Genomic DNA, 20,736 nt, shown 5'->3' on the forward strand with positions numbered 1-20,736 from the left:
CCTAGTCCTATGCCTCCAATTTCCATTTACAGTGTATTCTGGTTTGCCGTCGTCGCTTGTGTTTGTGTTCGAACGGGGGAAGAGTATGAACAGTGTATTCTGTCGAATGAAGAAGAAAGGTATGGTTAAATATTAGGGTACAAGGGCAATTTTGTAATTTTTGGAAACTCGGGGTATTTTTGTAATTTTGGGAGAATTGAGTCAAACCGGGTCTGGGTGGTCAAATCGAGGTTTTTTGGATGAATGGTGGGGATTTTGGGTCAGAAAATGGAGGGTTGAGATGGATCTAACTGTAGATGGGGGCTCTGTGTGTGAGGGCTAACAGGATTTACCGAAATGGAATCTTTTTAGAGGATGGAAGGGTTAACGAGGGAAATTTTGGCCAAAATTTTGTAGGATGGGGTTTTTAGGCATTCTGAGTTGATAGGTGGGGCTAGATTAGCCCAACTGGGCTTGGATTGGGCGGATTTGGAAAGGGTTCAATTCGGTTAATATGGAGGCTCAAAATGGAATATTTGTGTGAAATTTCTCTAAGTGGGGTTTTTGGGTAGTTTGAGATGATCGGTAAAATTAGATTGAGCCAACTAGGCCCGGATCGAGCAAATTTAGAATCTAATCAATTTGGAACCTCGAAATGGAATCTTTGTGTAATCTAAGGTAAATGAAGGTGTTTTGGGCTGAAATTTCATATGTAGGGTTTTTTTTTTGGTATTTTGGAGTGATTGGAAAAGTTTGTTTGGTCTAGATGTATTCGGATCAAGTGGATATGGGATGTGGGTGCGAGAATGGTCGAAATGGAATCTTTGTGTGATGGACGGGTGAACGAAGGTATCTGGAGTTCACATTTCATGGGTAGGTGTTTTAGGATGTCCTAGGTCTGATGGTTGTGTTTGATCTACTGGTTGAGGTGTAAGTGAGGGTCGATCGGGGTCATCGAATAGGTATCAAGCAGATTTAACGGTGGATCTAAGGGCTTTCGGGGTAAAATTTGGGCTTTCTAGGTTTTTGGGTGTTTCAGAAAAATTAGAAGGATCTGATCAGATGTTTGGGGTGAATTAGAGGCTCAATCGGCAAACCAAATGGGCCGATTCGAACCTAGCCATTCATCAAAGGGGATTCGGACCTAGCCATTCATTGCCTAAAGGATTGTCTTTTTTTTTTTTTAAGATCAATAACACTTTCATTAAATCATCAATAGAAGACTTACAAGAGGAAGACAAACACACTTATCTTCCAAGAGCAGCAAAGAACCTCAAACAAAGGAAAAAAATAAAGAAAAAACACTATAATTACAGCTTAATCCAAAACAGTGAATCCCTTTCTGCCCCTTGTTTCCCTAGAGGATTGTCCTTTCCTTTGCAACATTACAAATATCATTTCAAAATGCTTACAAGGCGAGAGCTTTTACTTCCCTTAACGGACCGATTCTTGTAATCCTTGTAATCTCCCGAAGGATCTCATTTTGATTTGGGGGCGTGAAAAAAGTTTGGTTTCTGTTTTATCTAAAAATAAATAAAAAAAACAATAATCCTCGTTAAGCATGAGATTTTCCAAGCTCCATTTATGGCTATTGCTCTGGTGGTTGGGACGTTTAAAGATCAAAACTTTACGTCTCTTTTGCGGTTCTGAAGTTTGTACTTTTGATCATTACATGTATTTGGAGCTGCCCAGGTCTAAAAGAGAGCCTGTTTTTTTGTTCACTTGTGAGTGGAGGATAAGGTATGAAGCTCTTTATGCTGCGCACCGCCGTGGCGACTCCTCTGAGATCAATCCGTAGAGCTTCTTTCTGTAGTTCTACTTTGAAATGGGAAGGTGGAGTTTCTATGGTGCAGGGGGCTTCGAGAGGAATTGGATTTGAATTTGTGAGATTTTCTTTTTATAATTCCACATTTTAACTGAACTTCTAGTTATATTGTTTGTTGTACAAAATCGGTAATTGGTTTGCCATTATCTGGTTAACATTCTTATATATATATATGTTATTTTGTTTACTTGTTTCGGAGAGTTATGGTTATGGTTAATTGCAGATTTTGTTGGGCATTTTAATTTAGCTTGTTAGATAGTTTCATTGTTCTAATTCTTTGAGTTAAGCATTAACCTTATTTTTGTAATGAGATTGGGAAACTTGGTAGTGGGTTCTTGATTTTAAATATTCCGTTTTTTCTCCTTTGTGTGTGTGTGGGGGGGGGGGTGGGTTGATTTAATGGTGTTCTTTCTGATTGCCCTCTCTAGAATTGACTCAGTTTGATGCTTTGTGCATTCCCATTGCAGATTTCCTACAATTTAACCGTATAATGAGGTTGGGATAATTACTTTGTCGGTTCTTGATTTATGCATATCGAGTTTGTTTGTTTTGAGTTGATTTTGTAGTCTGTAGGTTCTCTGATACCTAATAACATAGAAAGTGCCCTTAAACCTCACCTGACCTTTGGGGATAAAGGAACTTATAGATCCCTTCCATTACTTTTAGGTGGACAAAGAGTATGAATGACCATTTTGCCTTAGAAAGACACTATTCATCATCTTCCCTGTTTGAACACAGGCCACCGAACCACAGAGCACTGAGCTCCAGCCCTCCTCCTCCTCTCCCTCTCTTTCTCTCTCTCAATCTCTCTCTCTCTCTCTCTCTCTCTCTCCACTTTTTCCTCTTTTTTAGTTTTCTTCTTTCAAAGCTGGTTCTCTCTATGCTAGCTTTTATGCTTTTCAAAACCAGTCTGAGTAAGATTATGCAACAGATTTGCTGGGGAAAAAGATGGTTGCACAAAAATGCCTTTCTCATGTGAGCAATTACAAGTGCCAAGTTGGGTCATTGAACATGGAACAATGAAAGTGGTTGGTCTGACTACCTAATCAGCTTTACCAGCTATCTGCAAACCTTAGCATTCCCTTACAATTTCACGAGCCCAGTTGAACCAACAATAGAATACCAAACCCATCCAAACCACCTACTTCCCCACCTGGAAAACAAAGAGGAAATAAATAAATAAATATTCCAAAAGATTAATTGAATAGGGCATTCCCGTTACATATTTTTGAATACCCTACTCAATTAAGCTCTGATTCAGTCTCTCATAGAAGTTTCAGAGCATGAGCCATAATGTTTTGCTCGTTAGCAAGGGGAAGTGGAAAGAACTTCCTCCTTAAGGATTCCACATCATCAGTAATAGGCAATAGTGGATCAAATGGGTTCCTGTCTTGCATTTTGCTACTTGTTTCCAAGATTGTAATACCTGCATTTTTTTTATAATCAATGTAATACCTGCATTTCATTACTTGCATTTTAAGATTTTAATATGAATAGATTTCACATTATGAAGGAGTTAAGCTTGATTTTAACATAGGCAATAGCCAACACTAGAAGGGTCCAAAAGAGTTTCTTAGAAACTGCAAGGGGTGTTCAGGAGGTTTTCCATGGCCAAAACAGAGATTTTCTTTGTCTTCACTGTAGTCTCATTTCTTTCATTAAGGAAGAGGTAAAAGTTTCTCTTAGGGGTATTTCTGTCATCAAATACCATGATATAGCAATTTCTGTTAGGTTCTTAACATCACACTAACAGAGGGATCTATAAGTCCCTTTGTCCCCAAAAGTCTGGGGAGGTGTAAGGGCAGATTAAAGTTTGTGGGAGGTTTAAGGCCTTTTGAGACAACCTAGGGGAGGTTTAAGGGGTATACCCATAAAGCAAACAGTAGATATATCTGGATATACAAGGAATGTATCCCTACATCTGTACAGAAAACATCTCAGTGTTGTAACCCTACTCCATACAGAGTTTATATTAAATGAAGATTTCACTCCAAAGGATACTCACCCCAAATTAATGTCTGCCTATTTTCTCCTTTCCATGCTAGGGAGTCTGAAATTGAGTTCGCTGCTCTAAGAGTCCAATTACAATTAGCTCCCAAGGTGTTCACTATAGATTTTGCTTCTTTGATTTGATTTCTGAACTGCAATGGTCTTATCTCCTTTTGGCCAATTTATAACCACCTATTCCTCTTCTATAATCCATCTCCCTTCCCAATGTTTAGCCCTTGAAGCGGTGTTTGTAATTCAGCACTTATGGAGTTATCAACCTCAATTGGACCAGCACAAGCCAACAAATTTCTCTTTATTGATTTCTGAAAGCACCTCCCATATCTGAAGGCCCTGAGTTGCCTAGGTTGCACCCATCAAAGTTCAATTTTATCATTATTGAAGGTGGTAGGGAACCAATGAACTGATGGCTTATCTCTTTTATAGGATTTGTTATCACTTACCGCCCTCTAAGGATTTCATCCTTTTACTATATAGAGAATTCTTCTAGGTTATTACTGAATGGATGACTCTTTGGATTGATATTTGTCTAAAACAATCCTGGCATTTTTCTCTTTGCATATCATCCATTGGATGGTTGCTTTTGTGAATATCCACAAAATCTTCCCCTTTTCTTGGTGGGGAGAAGGAAGGTTGAAATAGAATTTCTATGTATTGAGGCTAGAGATAGGATGTGTAGTACAAGATCTCCTACTTTCTAACAAGCAATTGGGTAATGGGTGGTCTATATTACAAATAGGAGATGAATCTAGCAATGGGGAAGAAAAATTGGGAAGAGCACGACCCTTTCTATGTGTATACATTTGTTTTACTTCACAAAATGTGGTGTATGGAATGGACCTATTGTAGCATCAAACTCCATAGGAATAAAAGGAGCATTAACAATGTACTAGAAAAATCAGCACCATCATTAAAGTAACATCAAGGCGTACAAATGATTTCATTAAGACAGAACTATAACACTTATATCCTATCTAGTTCCTAAAATAGACAAGAAAGACACATTTAATGGATCATAAGTCCAACTTGTCAGTCCTTGGCCCTAGATGTTGAACAAAACAAATACATCCAAATACCCTAGGAAGAAAATGGAATAGAGATGAAGTGGGGAACAAAATGGAAAAGGAGACTAGCCATCAAGAGTAGAAATAGGCATTTAATTTTTAAGATAACGCGTTGGGTGTTTGAGAATAGGTAGCATTAACAAGAAGGATTTAGCTCTACTTGGGAAATTGTTTTGGAGGTTTCCGAGGGAGATTGAAAAGCTGTGGTGAGCTTACATGGGCTCTCAGAGAATGGCTGGGATGCTAGTGTTCTGCGTAGAGCTACTCTAGCCTCTTCTTGGAAGGCCATACATTGTACTCTTCCCCTGTTTCTTAATCACATCAGGTTTGACCTCTCTTCTAGTAACAAGACTAAATTCTGAGATCTTTGGATTTGGGGAGTCCATGTTGAAAGAAGTGTTTCCTTCTCTTTATACCCTCTCAATCTTAAAAATAAACCCATCTCTGAGTTTGTACTTCTTCTTCTTTGCCCCATGGTTTTGATTGGAATTTGGGTCTTAAGTGAAATCTAAGAGAGTCTAAATTTGTTCTTGCTTCAAGACTTTTGAATTTTCTAGATGGGGTGGTTCTTGATAACCCAATTGGGGATAAACGTATTTGGGTCCCTAACTTTGCTGTTTTTTTCCTTGTGGCTCTTCTTTTGATATGTTGGTCAAGGTCACTCCCCTCTCTGGGTCCTTTCCTGTGAAGGAAGTCTGGTATGCTCCTATTCCTTCAAAAATCAGTGCTTTCTGTTCAGAAGTTTTCCATAGGAGATCAACACTTGTGGCCATTGCAAAAGAAATCAGCAAGAATAGAAAAAAATACCTTTTGAAGGAGCTGCATGAATATATTAAGCAGCCAACCCTGCATCCCATCCATCAGTCACTAAACCATGAATACTCTTGATAACTCCACAACTGTTTGCCCAATAATGCATTATTTTTAATTACTAGCTTCCAACAATACCCAAATCCCCTCCCTACTATTGTACACTAAATCCCAATTTGTTAAATATTCCGTCCTTCTTAGAAGATCTAGACTCCAATAGAAAATCCCTCATCGATATTTCTAGCCTCTATGCAACCAGAACTAGGATTTTAAACATTGAGAGGTAGTAAATTGGCAGGTTGGTGTGCATTGCCTTAATCAAGGTGATCCATCCCCATAAAGAATTATAATTTTCTTTATCCATGTTGATAATTTTTTAGTGAAATGATCCACAGTCGGGTTCCGGAAACTCAAGGACTTAGGATTGCCTTAATCAAGGTCATGCACCTTAATTCCTCAGCATACCTTTCTAGCACTGCCTCTTCTATATTTACCCCATGATGCTGCTCTTCTCCAGATTGGCTCTCAAATTTGAAATCTTTTCAAAGCACTTTATAAACCTCTGAATTTTTTCAGTCCTTCCTCACCAATGTCCTTACAAAAAGATAACGATATCATCTGCAAACTGCAGATGTGTTACCACTGTGTTCTCTTTCCGAAGCCTCCACCCCTGCACTAAGCCAAAACTATCTCCCTTGGTAGTGACTAGTGAGTCTCAAGTGAAAATTTTCAAACCTCTTTATTACCTTTGCTAGATCCTTAAACAGTGAGAAAAAGTGGACAATAAATTGGCAAAGTTAGAGTTCTGTCAATAAACATCAAGAAAAGGGAAATACTTTCTTAGCTTATCAAAAAAAAAGGGGGGAAGTACTTTCTTAGTTATCATAGCCTGATAAAGGTAGGAAAAAGGTCTTTTAACCAAGTATTTATGTATGTTCGCATGCATATACTTGCTTAAGTAGTCATTCTTGACACATATGAGGTGCTTCATGTAATGCATTTTCATTGTTTTTCTGATTTAACATGTGTAAAATCAGTGTGCTTCATGATTTGGTGGTGTTCCCTATTACTACACTATTTTGTAGCTTAAAGTAATTATAGTATTTTTCTGTCATTTTTTTCTGACATCTGCTAGATATACCTTGAATTTTTTAGTTGATTAGCCCTATTTATGTTAATACTCCTCTGACATAGTTTTTTAACATGCTTATTGCTTCTCAGGTTAGGCAGTTACTGGAGAAAAATAATAAAGGGCATGTTATTGCTACGTGTCGGAACCCTGATGGAGCAACAGCACTATTGGAGTTGAAAAGGAAGTTTGAGGAACGCCTCAGCATACTAGAGTTGGATGTCACAAATGAAAACACCATAGAGGCAATGCCCTGCTTTTCCTTCTGAACACTTCAAACCTTTTCTCTGCTATGCCATGAAAGGTTGAAGGCAAAACATGATCTTAGTTTTATTTTCCATTAAATTCAGCTTCTTAACAATATTAGTTTATGCAAGTCTTGATATTGTAGAGAAGAGGGGTAGTTTTGTCATTTTACTCCTTGTATGTATATTTTTGGGCATGTACTCTATAGTTCTGATTTGTACATTCCTATATTTTACCTCTTTTGAAGGACAATCCTGTCCATTTACTATTTAATATAAATACAACATTTCTGGGTTGGATTGATCAAGACAGACCAACTGAACAGTCTCTCTTCTTTGATGTTTCATCTCTTTCACTCTTCCTCTTGCCTGAACTGACATGGTATCAGAGCAGTTTGCTCTATGATATCTTTTTGTTCATTAGTCTCTCAAGATCTGCTGTTTTCTTGACTCTACGGTTAGTGTTAGGGTTGTTTTGATCAACCCTAAGATTTGTTTTCTCAGTTCTACAATTTCAACAAGAGAAATCTTATCAGATCTCTCTTGACAGAAATCTATTCAAAGTGAAACTTCATCGAGTTTGAACAAGTATTGAAGGAGTTCTGATCTACTCTCTTGGGTGGCAATAAGTTTTTTGTTCCTTTTTTGGACTGTTTCCTCAGTTTCAAGTGTTCCTGCATGTTTGAACAGTTTGTTGTTGATTGTAAGAGTTTTCTCTCCTTCCTTTCTGTCTTTTGATTAATCTTGGTACTCAAACTGCTTGTTCTATTGGATTTCATCTGTTATCTATTGATTATGGGACCTGAGAAAGCTGAAATTATACCAGTCGAGTTTGACGGAAGCAACTATGCTCTATGGAAGTTTCGCTTCCAGTATTTTGTTGAAGGAAATGAGTTGTGGGGCTATATTGTTGGTTCTACAATATGCCCGATGCTAGTGATGTAAACGGGTTGAAGTAGTGGAAGATTGAGAATGCTCAAGTTGTCTCTGGGATTCTGGGCTCTGTAACTATTGATGTTGCTATTCCAATGAGAGGTCTTAAGACACATGGCATGTTCAAATACCTTGAGAAGGTTTATCAGTAGTTGAATATGTCTAGACAATATCAGATTGAGCTGGACATATTTTTTATCCTGAGGTGAGAAAAGAATACAAGAATATTATGCTGGCTTTGCGAATCTTCTGATTGAATATGAGCTGGTTCATTTGGGGGACCTATATTCTAACTGTTGTGAAAGCAATGAAGAGTCAATTTGTTAAGAGAAAATCTATGCACTTCTTGGTGCATCTCCATTCTGATTATAAGACAGTAAGGTGAAACATACTAAGTAGGGAAAATGAACCAGACTCGGACATGATCCTTGGTGAGTTATTAAGAGAGGAAACTCAACTTATTACTCAGTCCTCTCTTGATAATAAGAAAGAACATGGCATAGATGCAATTCTTTTTGGCTACCAAACAAAAGGGGAAGGACTTCTCGAAGGTATAATATTATGAGTTTGAAGATTTTGGGCATTTTGCATATCACCATAAGAAAAATTTTTGCACCTACTACAAACAACGAGGACATATTATTGTTGAATGTCCGACTAGACCTCCTAAGAAAGGACAACATAAGGCTTTTCAGGCCTTTTCTGAATCATCTGATGCTCCTTCCTCTAGTTTAGCTCTCAAGATTGATTCCCAAGGTTCTTTATCTGAAGATAAGATTTACCAACTCATGTCTTGGGATATTTCCTCCGCTTTTTCTGGTATTGGTCTGACCATGGTTCAAAGTATTGATACACCTTTGTGTAACAGTAGAGGTGTACGGTGCTTTATACAATGCGCTTTTTATTTTTTTAGCTTTTTTCATAATTTTATTTTATAAATATTTTATATTATTTAATAAATAAAATAGATAGGTTCCTAAAAACACCTTTAAATAGGTGTATCCATAGTTTTCAAGGCACCAAGGCAAGGTAGGCAGGTTCCTAGGCAATGGATTCTTTTATGTAGAAAACATAGATCCTAGGGTAGTTCCCTAGGTACCATAACCATACTTCCTTAATAATTATTCATAATTTTCTTAACAAAAGTATAGAGTTCATGTTAAAGTATAGAAAATCAACATATTCATGAGAAGAAAAAGAAGAAGGAAAAGAAAATTCAAATAATATAGAGGCTGAACCCTTATTTTTGTTATAGGAAAAGAAGAAAAGAAAAAGTATAGTAGTAGTAGTAGTAGTAGTAGAAGAAGAAGAAGAAGAAGAAAATGTGTTGATTAGACAAAATTTTAAGTTCTTCCTTACTTATTGGATCAAGTTTTTAAGTTTTTAAGGGTTCAATACAACAGTTAGCAATGTTTGTGTTGATTAAACCCTAACAAATAAGAAAATAATAAAAAGAAATTAGTATATAAACATACAAATGAATATTTTAGTTTAAAAATGTCTATTTTATAATTATAACCTCAAAAAATTAAGAATATAAAAGTTTTTTACATGCTATAGAAAACTACTTGGCGATTAGGCGAGGCCAGCCTCCAAGGATGCCTTGTCACCTAAGCGTCGCCTTGACAACAGTGGGTGTATCGAAACCTTGCTGATACGATACGATATGCCTGGTATGGAGTGTATTATATCGAAATTTTGAACATTGGGTCTAGCCGGTGAGTCTTTTGACTTATGCTCCTCTCCTCATATGTGGGTTATTGATTCTAGAGCCTCAAATCACATGACTACGGCTTCCTTTGGTTAATCTCCTAAATCTTACACCTCAAATAATCACATTGTTACTGCTAATGGTGAAACTCTTCCCGTTTATGGTTGTGTTTACTTCCCAATCTACTTCTCTCCTTCTTCATAGGGCCTTTTTTGTACCAAAGTTAACTACTAACTTAATCTTGGTTGGACAACTTGTTGATGATGGTAACGATGTTCTATTTTCTTGTGATGGTTGCTTTATTCAGGATCAACACACTAGGAAGTTAAGGGGGAAGGGGCATAGAATTGGAATTGTTTTTTTGTTAATTCTAGTGCTTCTTCTACTTCTTGTCATAATGTGTGGCGCTTATGGCATAGACGTTTGGGTTACACTCATGCTAAAAACTTTGATTATATGTTTTCCTTTGGTTGTTTGCCTATTACTAGTTCTTAAATTAAGAATGTTGATAAATCTTGTTTACCTTATTGTTATAGTAAAAGTCACGTTTTTCCTTTTCCTTCTTTTGAGCATGATTCTACTCCTTTTTGTCTTATTCGCAGTAATGTCTGGTCGTTTCCTGTTATTTCATGCTTGGGTTATAGATACTTTGTGTGATTTTTTGATGATTTTACACTATACATGGGTTTATTTTCTCCATAAGAAATCTAAAGTTTTTCCCACATTTAAAATTTTCATGCCATGGTTATGATACAACTTAAATCTATTATAAGCATTTTGTGGTCTGATTTAAGGGGGGAGTACTTTGATGGTGAGGATGGTGAATTTCAAAATTATTTGAAGCAATATGGTATTCAGTCCTAGAGATCTTGCTTGGGTACCACTCAACAAAATGAGGTATCTGAGCGCAAGAATCATCACATTGCTAGTATGGTGAGATCCCTTTTGCATGATTCACATGTCCCCATTACCTTCTGGTGGAGGCGACCAACACTACTGTGTACCTTACAATATTCTTCCTTCTTTTGTTCTTGGCAACTCATCTCCTTATCAGTCCTTGTTTCATTGCCCAGTAAACTTATCCATGCTCTATGTTTTTGGCTATATTTGTTTCGTTCACCTTCCTCATGAACGCATTAAGCTAATTGCTCAATCAGCTATGTGTATGTTCATGGAATACGGTCCAGAGATAGTAGAACAAGTAGTACAAACACCAAGAACAAATATAGTGCTGAAAAAAGATACAAGAAAACCCTTTGTAGCCAAAGAAGCTGTTCGAACTACTAAGGAATAAGTAACAGTGAGAATTGTCTAGAAAAGGAAAGAAAAACCTACTACCACCCAAGTGAGATCAGAACTCCCTCAATACTTGATTAACACTGGTGTAACTTTCAGTGAATGTGAATCTGGACTGGGCAACACACACTCTATGCAGTTTCACAATGATCTGAGATCTCCTAAGAGAGATTTAATCAAAATTTCCTTGCTGAATGCACAGAAGAGGGCAAATCGACTCTAGGGTTTATCAAAACACCTCCAAAACCAATCTCAAATCAAGAGGAAGAGCAAATATTGATTTTTAGACTGAGAAAGAATGTATCAGAGAGCAACCTCACTCTAAGACCATGTTAGTTCATGCAAGAGAAAGAGAGAGAGAGAGAAAACACAAGAGAAGAGGGACTGTTCGGTTCGTCTGTCACAGTCGACCCAACCCAGAAGGATGAATTTATATTAGTAATAGTAACTGGACAAGATTGTCCTTACAAAAGAAATAAAATACATGATTGTATAACTGAACATTATAGAATACGTGTCCAATAAGATACATGCAAGAAGGAATAAAATGACAAAACTACCCCTCTTCTCTACATTGATGCTTATGCCTCTAGCTTTTGCTAGAGAGATTGTTGTACCCCATTATTACACTCACATTGAGTGGTTTTCCACATAAATCTTGGTGCCCTCTATTGTTGCTTGCTTTTGTGTTTGATTATTTGTCTCTCTCTCACTATGTGCTTCCCATTTGTTGTTAAAACTTTTTGATTTGCACAAGGAAAACATTGGGATTTATTCCTAACAAACCCTTGTCACCTACGCATTTTATTGACAACTATGCTTTCAAGTTCTCTTTTAATCTACATTAAATTACAAGTTCCATCTTATTTGCATCCTAAATGTCCATTAGGTAATGTGCTTTTTCTCTGGATACATTAGGAAGTTGCCTTCCTAACTCAGTTTTTTGGTTTTGCATCCAATAAATTTAGGAGAAATTGTGTATGTGTACTCCATTTCTCTCCTTACTTTCCAGTAGGATGTTGTTATTTTCCCACAATGACTAGTGGAGAGGTAAAATTGAAGTTCAGTTCTAGCTCTATTACGAGCCTCATTCCAAAAACTGGAACTTTAGCAACCACTGCAGGTGAACCCAAGGCCAAGGTGGAAATTATGTTGACTGGATTAAGCATAGCCAATCATCTAATATTTGTCTTTGTTAATGGAACTCAAGGGATATTATGTTACCAAAGAGTAGGCAAGGAGCCCATGAAGGCTATCTGAACTTCTAAATGAGGTAAAATAGCTGCTATCATCCCTTTTTTTACAACTTAGGTGGATTAGCTCAACTCCAGAGTAATGGTCTAGTGAAACCAGGGGTGAGAAGGGAAGGGTTGTTTTGCTACTGAAGGCTCAATCTTGTGGGTTTTCATTTGGCAGGGGAAGTACTGTAGGTTTCTTGAGGTTGAATCTTTACGTGGTCATATTGGAAAATAATATATTATTTTTTATCTGAGTGTTAATTACATTTGGTTCTTTAGTTCCACACTCATAGGTTTCTCTTTGAGACATCTATATGCTTTCTCATGACTACCTAGAGTTGTCTGTTTCAAACTCATTATGTCTTTCATTAAACTAATTAACTTGCTATTTATTGCAGTTTGGTTCTTAAGATGCCTCTTAGTGTTAAATTTATGGGTGACCTGATAGAGCATCTTATTTCAGGCTTCAGCAAACTTCATCAGAAAAAGATATGGTTCCCTCAACCTTCTAATTAATGCATCTGGCATTCTTTCAATACCTGATGTATTGCAACCAGGTTCGGATTTCACATGTTTTGTTGCACTTGTAGTTCCATATAAATGGAAAGGAGCTAAGTATTTGAGAAATTAAAATAGGATCTCTTCCCTAACCACTAGGTTAGTCTAATTCTCTTATTCTTATCTCTTCTGTGCTCATGTCAGACTTGTTTTTATCTCCAATACAGAAACAACTTTGAGTAAGGTGCAAAAGTCATCTTTGATGTATTCTTTTGAGATTAATGCAGTGGGCCCTATATTAGTAATCAAGGTAACAATGCTAATTTTCCTATTTTATATTTGATATGTTATTTTCTTTTACCATTTATATTCGATAACTACAGGTACAGTTGTCAATTATCTATATACAAATGTCCAAAATTTATTTAATTTCCAAAATTTGGGCTTCCAAAAGCTTTTCTTTCCAGCTTTTTCTGGTTTAGGTCAGACTAGTTTTTCCACCTTTTAGTGAGCTAATTGTTTTATATGGCTAATTCACAATTTATGATCCTGGTTAGCACATGTGGCCTCTTCTAAAATTGGGTGGACACTCGGGGGCAGAAAGAGATGTTGCTATTGTGGCAAACCTGAGTGCAAGGGTAGGCTCCATTGGAGATAATCACTTAGGGGGATGGCATTCATATCGATCTTCAAAAGCAGCACTTAATCAATGTACGTTCTCTACTTTGAATATTCAGTGCACCCCCATTTAAATCTATCTGTTTTCTATTCCATCATTCCTGTTCCAATGATTCACAGTGGAAAAGGTGCAACTTCCTATCTATTTTCTATCTATGTGTTTAGCCATTAAATCCACAGACAACATATTGAAGATTGGTCTGGATAGAACCTAAACACTGGGTGGATTGTAGAGACTATTCTTAGGCTTAACAAAAGGAGAATTCCAGGGTTTGATGTGCTGTCACTGATTGCATGCTCTTATCTCTGAGGCATTAAGTGCATGTTAAGTTTTCAGACCTTCAGGTAGTTGGAAATTTAGATAGCATTGCTGGTTGGATATGCTTTATAGAGATACCAAACTGTTAATAACTTCAAAAATAGAACAGAATACTAATGGAAGTAAAGAAAATGAAGAGCAACAAGCAATTGCATTGTAAGACCTTTGGAATCTCATCTTAACATCTTGTCCATGACTGGAGCCATTTCATTTCATTATATATAAACTTGTATTTATATAGACCTAGGACTATACCCTATTCTTGATTCAGTTGCAATGCAAAAATTTTCCATACCATTCTAGAAAATTCTTGCCATCAATTTGTATTGTTTTATACTTATTTTATCTGATTTGTATATTCTAGAATTCTAGATTATCATTGTTAGAAATATAGGCGGCAGGATGTATCTATCCTTATTTTTCATAATCAGGGGCACTCTTGTAATTTTGCTCTTTATTATATAATAAAAAACTAGGCGGCAATTAGAGGACATAGAATTCTTCTTTCTGTTTGAACCTATTCTTCTCTCCTATTTTCCCTTTTCTTCTCTTTTTTCCTCTCTTGTCTCTCAGTTTTCTGGTTAATTTACTTGTTTATTGGTTTACCTGAGAACATACAAGGTTGTTTTCATGGTATCAGAGCATATTTGATACCTGGTTCAGTCTTAGGTATTTCCTCTACTCTGCAAACAGAGTTTCCATCCTTTGCGCGTAGAAGAAAGTTTTTCTGGGTTTCTGTGACTGATCCGATCAGTGCTTATAGGCTTATATGCCTCACTTTACATCAGTTGGTGTGATTCAAGTGGTGGTTTAGACACCCTTTAGTTGGCAAATTCGAAGAGGGAGGTGTTAATATGCATGTCAGGTCAGGTGAGACTTTCATAGTTTATTGGTGTTGCAATTGAGTGTTCAGGCTGAATTAATAATTCTGGGTTGATAAAGTTTAATTGAATTTCTTGAGATTGGCATCCCTTCAATGAGAAGTTTTGTGTGGTTCAAGTGATTGTTGGTTCTGTGAATGATGAAAACTAGTGTTCTTTTCATGTTTCTGGAATTGTGAGAAGTGGAAAGCATTAGATAGTTGGTAGTCAAGCTATTGCAAAGCTGTGGTGTTCGTAAAAATCCCAACAGTCTTGAATCTTGCCTACAAGGTGTTTGTTTAGTGATCTATGTGTAATCCTCTGATCATCCGATTGACCCTTGACATTTGTAATCAAATTTACCAAGTATTCCTGGACTGGCAGTTCTTGAATGATATGACATATCTATTTTGTGCACTCGTATGAAGTTGTGGTTGGTAAATTGCTGAAATATCCGGAGTAAAGTGTGTTTGGCATTGGAGTAAAGTGGTTGGTAAATTTCTGAGTTCCTGTCAGGCATTGCAGATGGTTGCGTGTGGAGAATAGCTGAATTTTCTCATCTTGAAAAGGAGAAGGATTCAAGGGTGAGGCATGTGGGCACTGAGTCTGGTGCTAATACGATTTGCTTAATCAAACCTGAGTTTGATTTGATTCAACTCCCTGAAAAAACTCATCCTCAAGTTGTACAGTGGCAGAGAATCTACAATTTCCTCAAATCATGAGTTATTAGATCTGTTACTAGTAATTTTTCATGTTCAATAACCATTTGCTTTATTAAATTAAACAAAAGATATATACAAATTTCACAGTCATAGTTCAGAGAGCATGGTGAGAACCATCTGAGGGCAGCCAAGTGCACGAGGCTCCCCCCAATGTGGGGTCTGGGGAGGGACAGATGTACACAGCCTTACCCCTGCACATACAGAGAGGCTGTTTCCAAGATTTGAACACTGGTCACTCAGGTTGCAATGGAGTAATCCAACCGTTGCACCAAAGCCCACCCTCCATGGTGAGAACCATCTGTCCCCTTATATTTTCTTACAGTTGTGCCCAGAACAATTGTTCCCAACCCATTCCTTGTTTAGCTAAAGCATCACCCATGCCATTGAATGATCTTTTCACCCAATGAAATTGTACTTGCATATTCCCTGTTAGGCACATGAATTTTTGATTTTGTTGTAATTTTGTTATTGGTGTCACAAGGGCACTTTGATCCTATTATCTATTTTATGCAATGCCACCTGTACCCTAATATAAATAATATATGAGGCACTGCCAGCCTAGTTTTTTGAGCCTCAAAATATTTCTATCTACTTCTCTTTTCTTCCTCTCTTTTCTCTGATTTCTTCCTACTTTTACTTGAATAATAGAGATTTCATTTCTGTAACTCCTGGAAGTTGTCTCGTTGTTAACTAGCCAAGTAATCACCACCTTGCGATCCCCTTCAATGCTTAAATGTTTCCATTTGTATCTCTTTTGCCCACTGTATTCCCTGTATACTGTTAGGTAATTGTTATGGGCCCGGGAATAGGATCTCGTCACGGGTCGGTCCCCAGGGAAAACCTCATGTTTTCCCTTATTCCTCCATTTTCTTGAAGAACCTATCTTGCTGCCCTAAAGGTGATTTGTTCAAGAGATCACCAACTCTCATTTGCTCTCTTTCTTGACTGAAATTTTCGATATGTTTATTGAATAATATCAGCTCCTTAAATAGGAGTTACAAGAGGTAGAATCCTACTTTTAGGAAGACTCCTTGCTAATCTACTACTCTATCCTATTAAACTGATAAGATAAGACTGAACTGATAAGATAAGATAAGACTTCCTTAATTTATCCTACTGAATTGATAAGATAAGATAAGAACTGTAATTAGATAAGATAAGATTCCCTTAATCTATCATACTGAACTGATAAGATAAGATAACTGAATAGATAAGACTCCTACTAATCCCTGCTACTGAAAGCAGATAAGGTAAGAATACTGAATAGATAAGATAGGATGAGAACACTAAATTGCTACTGCTGAGAACACTAAATTACTGCTGCTGCTACACTAAATTACTGCTGCTACTGCCGGTGCCCACATCAGTAACTGCCTAACTCAGGGGCTTTTCGAGGAAGCCTGCCTCCTGAACGAGAGAGAGAGAGAGAGAGAGAGAGAGAGAGAGAGAGACTGAATTCCCAAAATCAATCCTCCTCTTCTGACTTCCTTTCCTTATTTATAACACTTCCATTACAATTCTGTTATATCAGCCTCTCCACTTGTCCAGTTTGTTTATTTAGTTTGTTCTAGTGGTTGGCTATCAGTTACATTACTTAAAGGCTGACGTGGCCTTTTCTTGTACACTTGTCCCTCTATTCCCTTTATTTGTGTCTTAACAGTCCCTCCTCCCTTGAAAGCGACCTTGTCCTCAAGGTCAAGATGTGGAAATCTATTCTGTAAGTCCAAGTAAGGTTCCCAAGTTGCATCTTTAAGTGGGAGACCTGACCATACCACCAATGCCTCTGGTTCGATGTGATTCCCTTTGCGTATCCACCTGAAATCGGTTATCTGGGTGGGCTCAGTTTGAACTTGGCCATCTTCCGAGAATGATGGGAGGGTGGTTGTTGTTATTGCTCCTGTTTTTGGCCATTTCTTTAATATTGATACATGAAATACAGGGTGCAATTTTGATGTTGCTGGAAGGTCAAGCCTGTATGCCACAGACCCAATGCGTTCCACAATCCGAAATGGGCCGAAGTACCTTGGGCTCAGTTTGTTCCACCTGTGGCCTGCTATTGAAACTTGCTTGTATGGTTGTAGTTTAAGGAAGACTTGCTCCCTAATCTGGTGTTGGACAGGCCTATGCTTTTTGTTGTAAGAGTTTGCCATCCATTGTTGGGCTCGACGGAGGTGGGATTTGAGCTCTTGTAACACCTTATCCCGCTGGAGGAGTTGGTCTTGCACTGCTACTACTGCTGTAGACCCTTTCTCATATGGGAGTAGGGGAGGTGGGTTCCATCCATATAGAGCCCGGAAGGGAGTCATTCCTGTTGCACTGTGATACGTGGTATTGTACCACCATTCTGTCCAATGAAGCCACTTGAGCAACTGACGTGGTGTTGGGGGCCGAGCCCAACCAAAGATAAATAGTCTTGCTCTAGGTTAATAATTTGCAGATAGTGATGAGCAAGGTCATTCTCCACAGGGATTGGGTGGATTTATTTCCAAGTAGATGGATTAAGGGGGGTTGTAAAGCTAAGGAAAACTAGTAAATAACATAAAACAAAAGATTAAATCGATGGAAGAAAACTTCCGGTTGAAGGGACAAGTTCAGCTTCGATTCGTAGCATTGATCCTTGATGCAATATAGATTCATATGTTTATGAATAAATTGGTTATAGCTATTAACAAGTTCTAACAACCAGCCTCTACTCTTATTATTCGACAACCAAAACAAACTCTTTGATTGTTCCCTTATTAATAGGCAATCCTAAACAGGCTCTTAGGATTTAACCTATTAATATCATTAAGAGGAGAGAGACCCAATTCTGGTCAGCGATCTCACAAGCTCGGACCGTTTAAATCAGATCATACATTTTCCTAACATAGATCGAAAACTTTTTTGCAATCAATTTATGTTAGTTGCCACCATGATCGGACCTACCAATCATATACAAAACTGGAGGTTCAATCGGCCATAGATTATTTTCATTGAATGAACAAGGGGCCCTTCTTGCTTAATCAACAAAAATAATCTTCACAGTTAATTAGCAGAAAACATATGAATACCCATAAACAATGAACTGAAATAAAAATCAATTAGATCTTACAATGTTACAGAATCAAGGCTTCCCTAACCCTTCAACCAGAAATAAAAACTTACAAACACTTCATGATGAAATCGCAGCTTCCAGATGAGAAAAGGGGGCGAACTCTTGCTTCTTCCTCCTTGGTTACTGATTTCTCTCTCTGAAGACTGAAGCTCTTTTGGAGGAATTGATGCCTTGGGTGCTGGTCCGCCCCCCTTTAAATAGGTTTGGGGAGAGGGCTGCTCTCCAACTCCCTTAAGGAGATTATCCTCAAACTAGAAAGTCCTAGTCTAATTTGAACTTATCCTACCTAACTCTTATCTCTTATCTTTCTAGGATTACAGTTTGAAAATTTAAATCTGATAAAACTCTTTTATTGAGATTACATTCAACTTCTATTCTAATGGGACTCTTTGATCTTGAATTTGAACTGGGCTTCTTTAACAATTCGGGCTGCTTCAAGGCTCTTCTGCGAAATGGGCTTCAGCTGTGAAATGGACCTTGCTGCGAAATTGCTCCGACTTTGGGCCCAAATTCGTCTTCGATGTGGACCGATTCTGCCAAAGGGAGCGGGAAGTGATCTTTTCGGGTTAACAAATTCAGCTTCCGGTATATACACACCCGCCACCCATTTTGAATTCGGGTAGGCACTAACTCACCATCTTGATTTTCGACTACAGTTATACCTGTTTTCTTCGGGACTACTTGTACCGGACTTACGCACTTACTGTCTGAAATGGGATAGATTATCCCAACATCTAGAAGTTTTAAAACTTCTTTCTTCACTACCTCCATCAGTGGTGGGTTTAATCGGTGTTGGGCTCCGATTGCAGGTTTGGAGTCTTCTTCCAAAAGTATTTTGTGTATACAGGTAGATAGATGGGCTTATCCCCTTGATATTAGCTACAATCCATCCGATCGCTTCCTTGCGTTCCTTAAGTGCTTGAATCAGTTTCCTTTCTTCCAATGCATTGAGTTTGGAAGAAACTATCACGGGTAGTGTCTCCCCCTTGCCTAGGAACATGTACTTAAGGTGCTTTGGTAATGATTTCAGCTCCAGTTGGGGGTGCCTGCACAATAGATGGAAGGAGTCTTGTGTGAGATAGGGGCAAACTAATGAAAGAAGAATTATGAGCAAATTCAAAAGAGTTCAGTTCAGAAGTCAAAGTTTGCAGTTCCGAATTCAGCATAAACTTCTACTCTGCTCGTTGCAGTCGATCAGGCCCATTGTTAAGTGCAACTTTTAGTGTGTCTTCATCATCTAGCTCAAAAGTTTGCTGCACTAAAGAGTCAATAACGTCTATAGAAAAAATGGAATGCACATCATTAGGGTATCTCATGGCATCATAGATATTAAATTTAATAATTTCACCATCGAATTCCATGGTAAGTGTCCCCTTATGCACATCGATTTTTGTTTTGGACGTCTTAAGAAAGGGTCTTCCCAGCAAAATTGGAGTCGAATTGGAAGAATTATCTTCTTCCGTGTCGATCACATAAAAATCAGCAGGAAAGACCAAATTATTAACTTGGACTAGAACGTCCTCCAAGACTCCCTTCGGGTATGTAGTAGATCGATCAGCAAGCTGTAATATCACGCCTGTTTCTTTTAATGGTCCGAGATTCATGGTTGTGTAAATAGAATGGGGCATGACATTTATCGAAGCTCCTAGGTCTAGCATAGATTTTTCGATCTGGACATTTCCTATTTTATAGGGAATGGTGAACATACCTGAATCATTGCATTTAGGGGGTAGTCTTTTCTGGAGAATGACTGAAACATTTTCTCCTATATGGACTTTCTCATCGCCTTTCAGCCTTTTCTTAGTAGTGCACAGCTCCTTGAGGAATTTGGCATAGTGGGGTACTTGCTTAATTGCATCAAGGAGGGGGATGTTTACCTCAACTTTGCGGAATGTCTCGAGAATGTCGTTGTCTTGCTCCTCCTTCTTGGATCTCGCGAATCGGCTAGGAAAAGGTGGAGCGATGACTATGGCTTGGAGTGGCTTTCCGCTTGAATCCGTTTGGGGAGATGGTGTCTCCTTTTTGGTTGTATCCTTGGATGCTTCTTGATTGGGTTCATTCAGCTCCTTCCCGCTTCTCAATGTGATAGCGCTAGCATTCTGTTTCGGGTTGGTCGTGATCTGGGAAGGTAGCCTCCCTGATGATTGGGATTCCATTCGACTCATAGCCATTGCTAACTGGCTGACCTGATTCTCCAGGTTTCGGATGCTTGTCCTCGTCTCCTGTTGAAATTGTTGAGTATTAGTTGCAAGGGCTTTCACAATTTCATCGAGAGACATACCTGGATTGGAAGAGGATGAATATGGTGGAACCGGCGGCCTAGCTTGA

General features: G+C 38.0%; 1 protein-coding gene across 1 annotated transcript in view; it reads left to right on the forward strand.

Moving 5' to 3' along the window:
- Window positions 1–1,429: 1,429 nt before the first annotated feature.
- The window catches only part of LOC104587861 (NAD(P)-binding Rossmann-fold superfamily protein), a 32,095-nt gene continuing 12,788 nt past the window's right edge, over window positions 1,430–20,736 (forward strand). The window contains exons 1-5 of the mRNA XM_010245613.3: window positions 1,430–1,862; window positions 6,907–7,059; window positions 12,701–12,794; window positions 12,963–13,045; window positions 13,293–13,446. Of these exons, the coding sequence (XP_010243915.1) occupies window positions 1,722–1,862; window positions 6,907–7,059; window positions 12,701–12,794; window positions 12,963–13,045; window positions 13,293–13,446 (625 nt within the window). The 5' untranslated portion in view covers window positions 1,430–1,721. The remainder of the gene's footprint in view (window positions 1,863–6,906; window positions 7,060–12,700; window positions 12,795–12,962; window positions 13,046–13,292; window positions 13,447–20,736) is intronic.

This window comes from Nelumbo nucifera, chromosome 7 (assembly GCF_055504915.1).
Source record: "Nelumbo nucifera cultivar China Antique chromosome 7, China Antique-T2T, whole genome shotgun sequence".
In the NCBI taxonomy this organism is placed as follows: domain Eukaryota; kingdom Viridiplantae; phylum Streptophyta; class Magnoliopsida; order Proteales; family Nelumbonaceae; genus Nelumbo; species Nelumbo nucifera.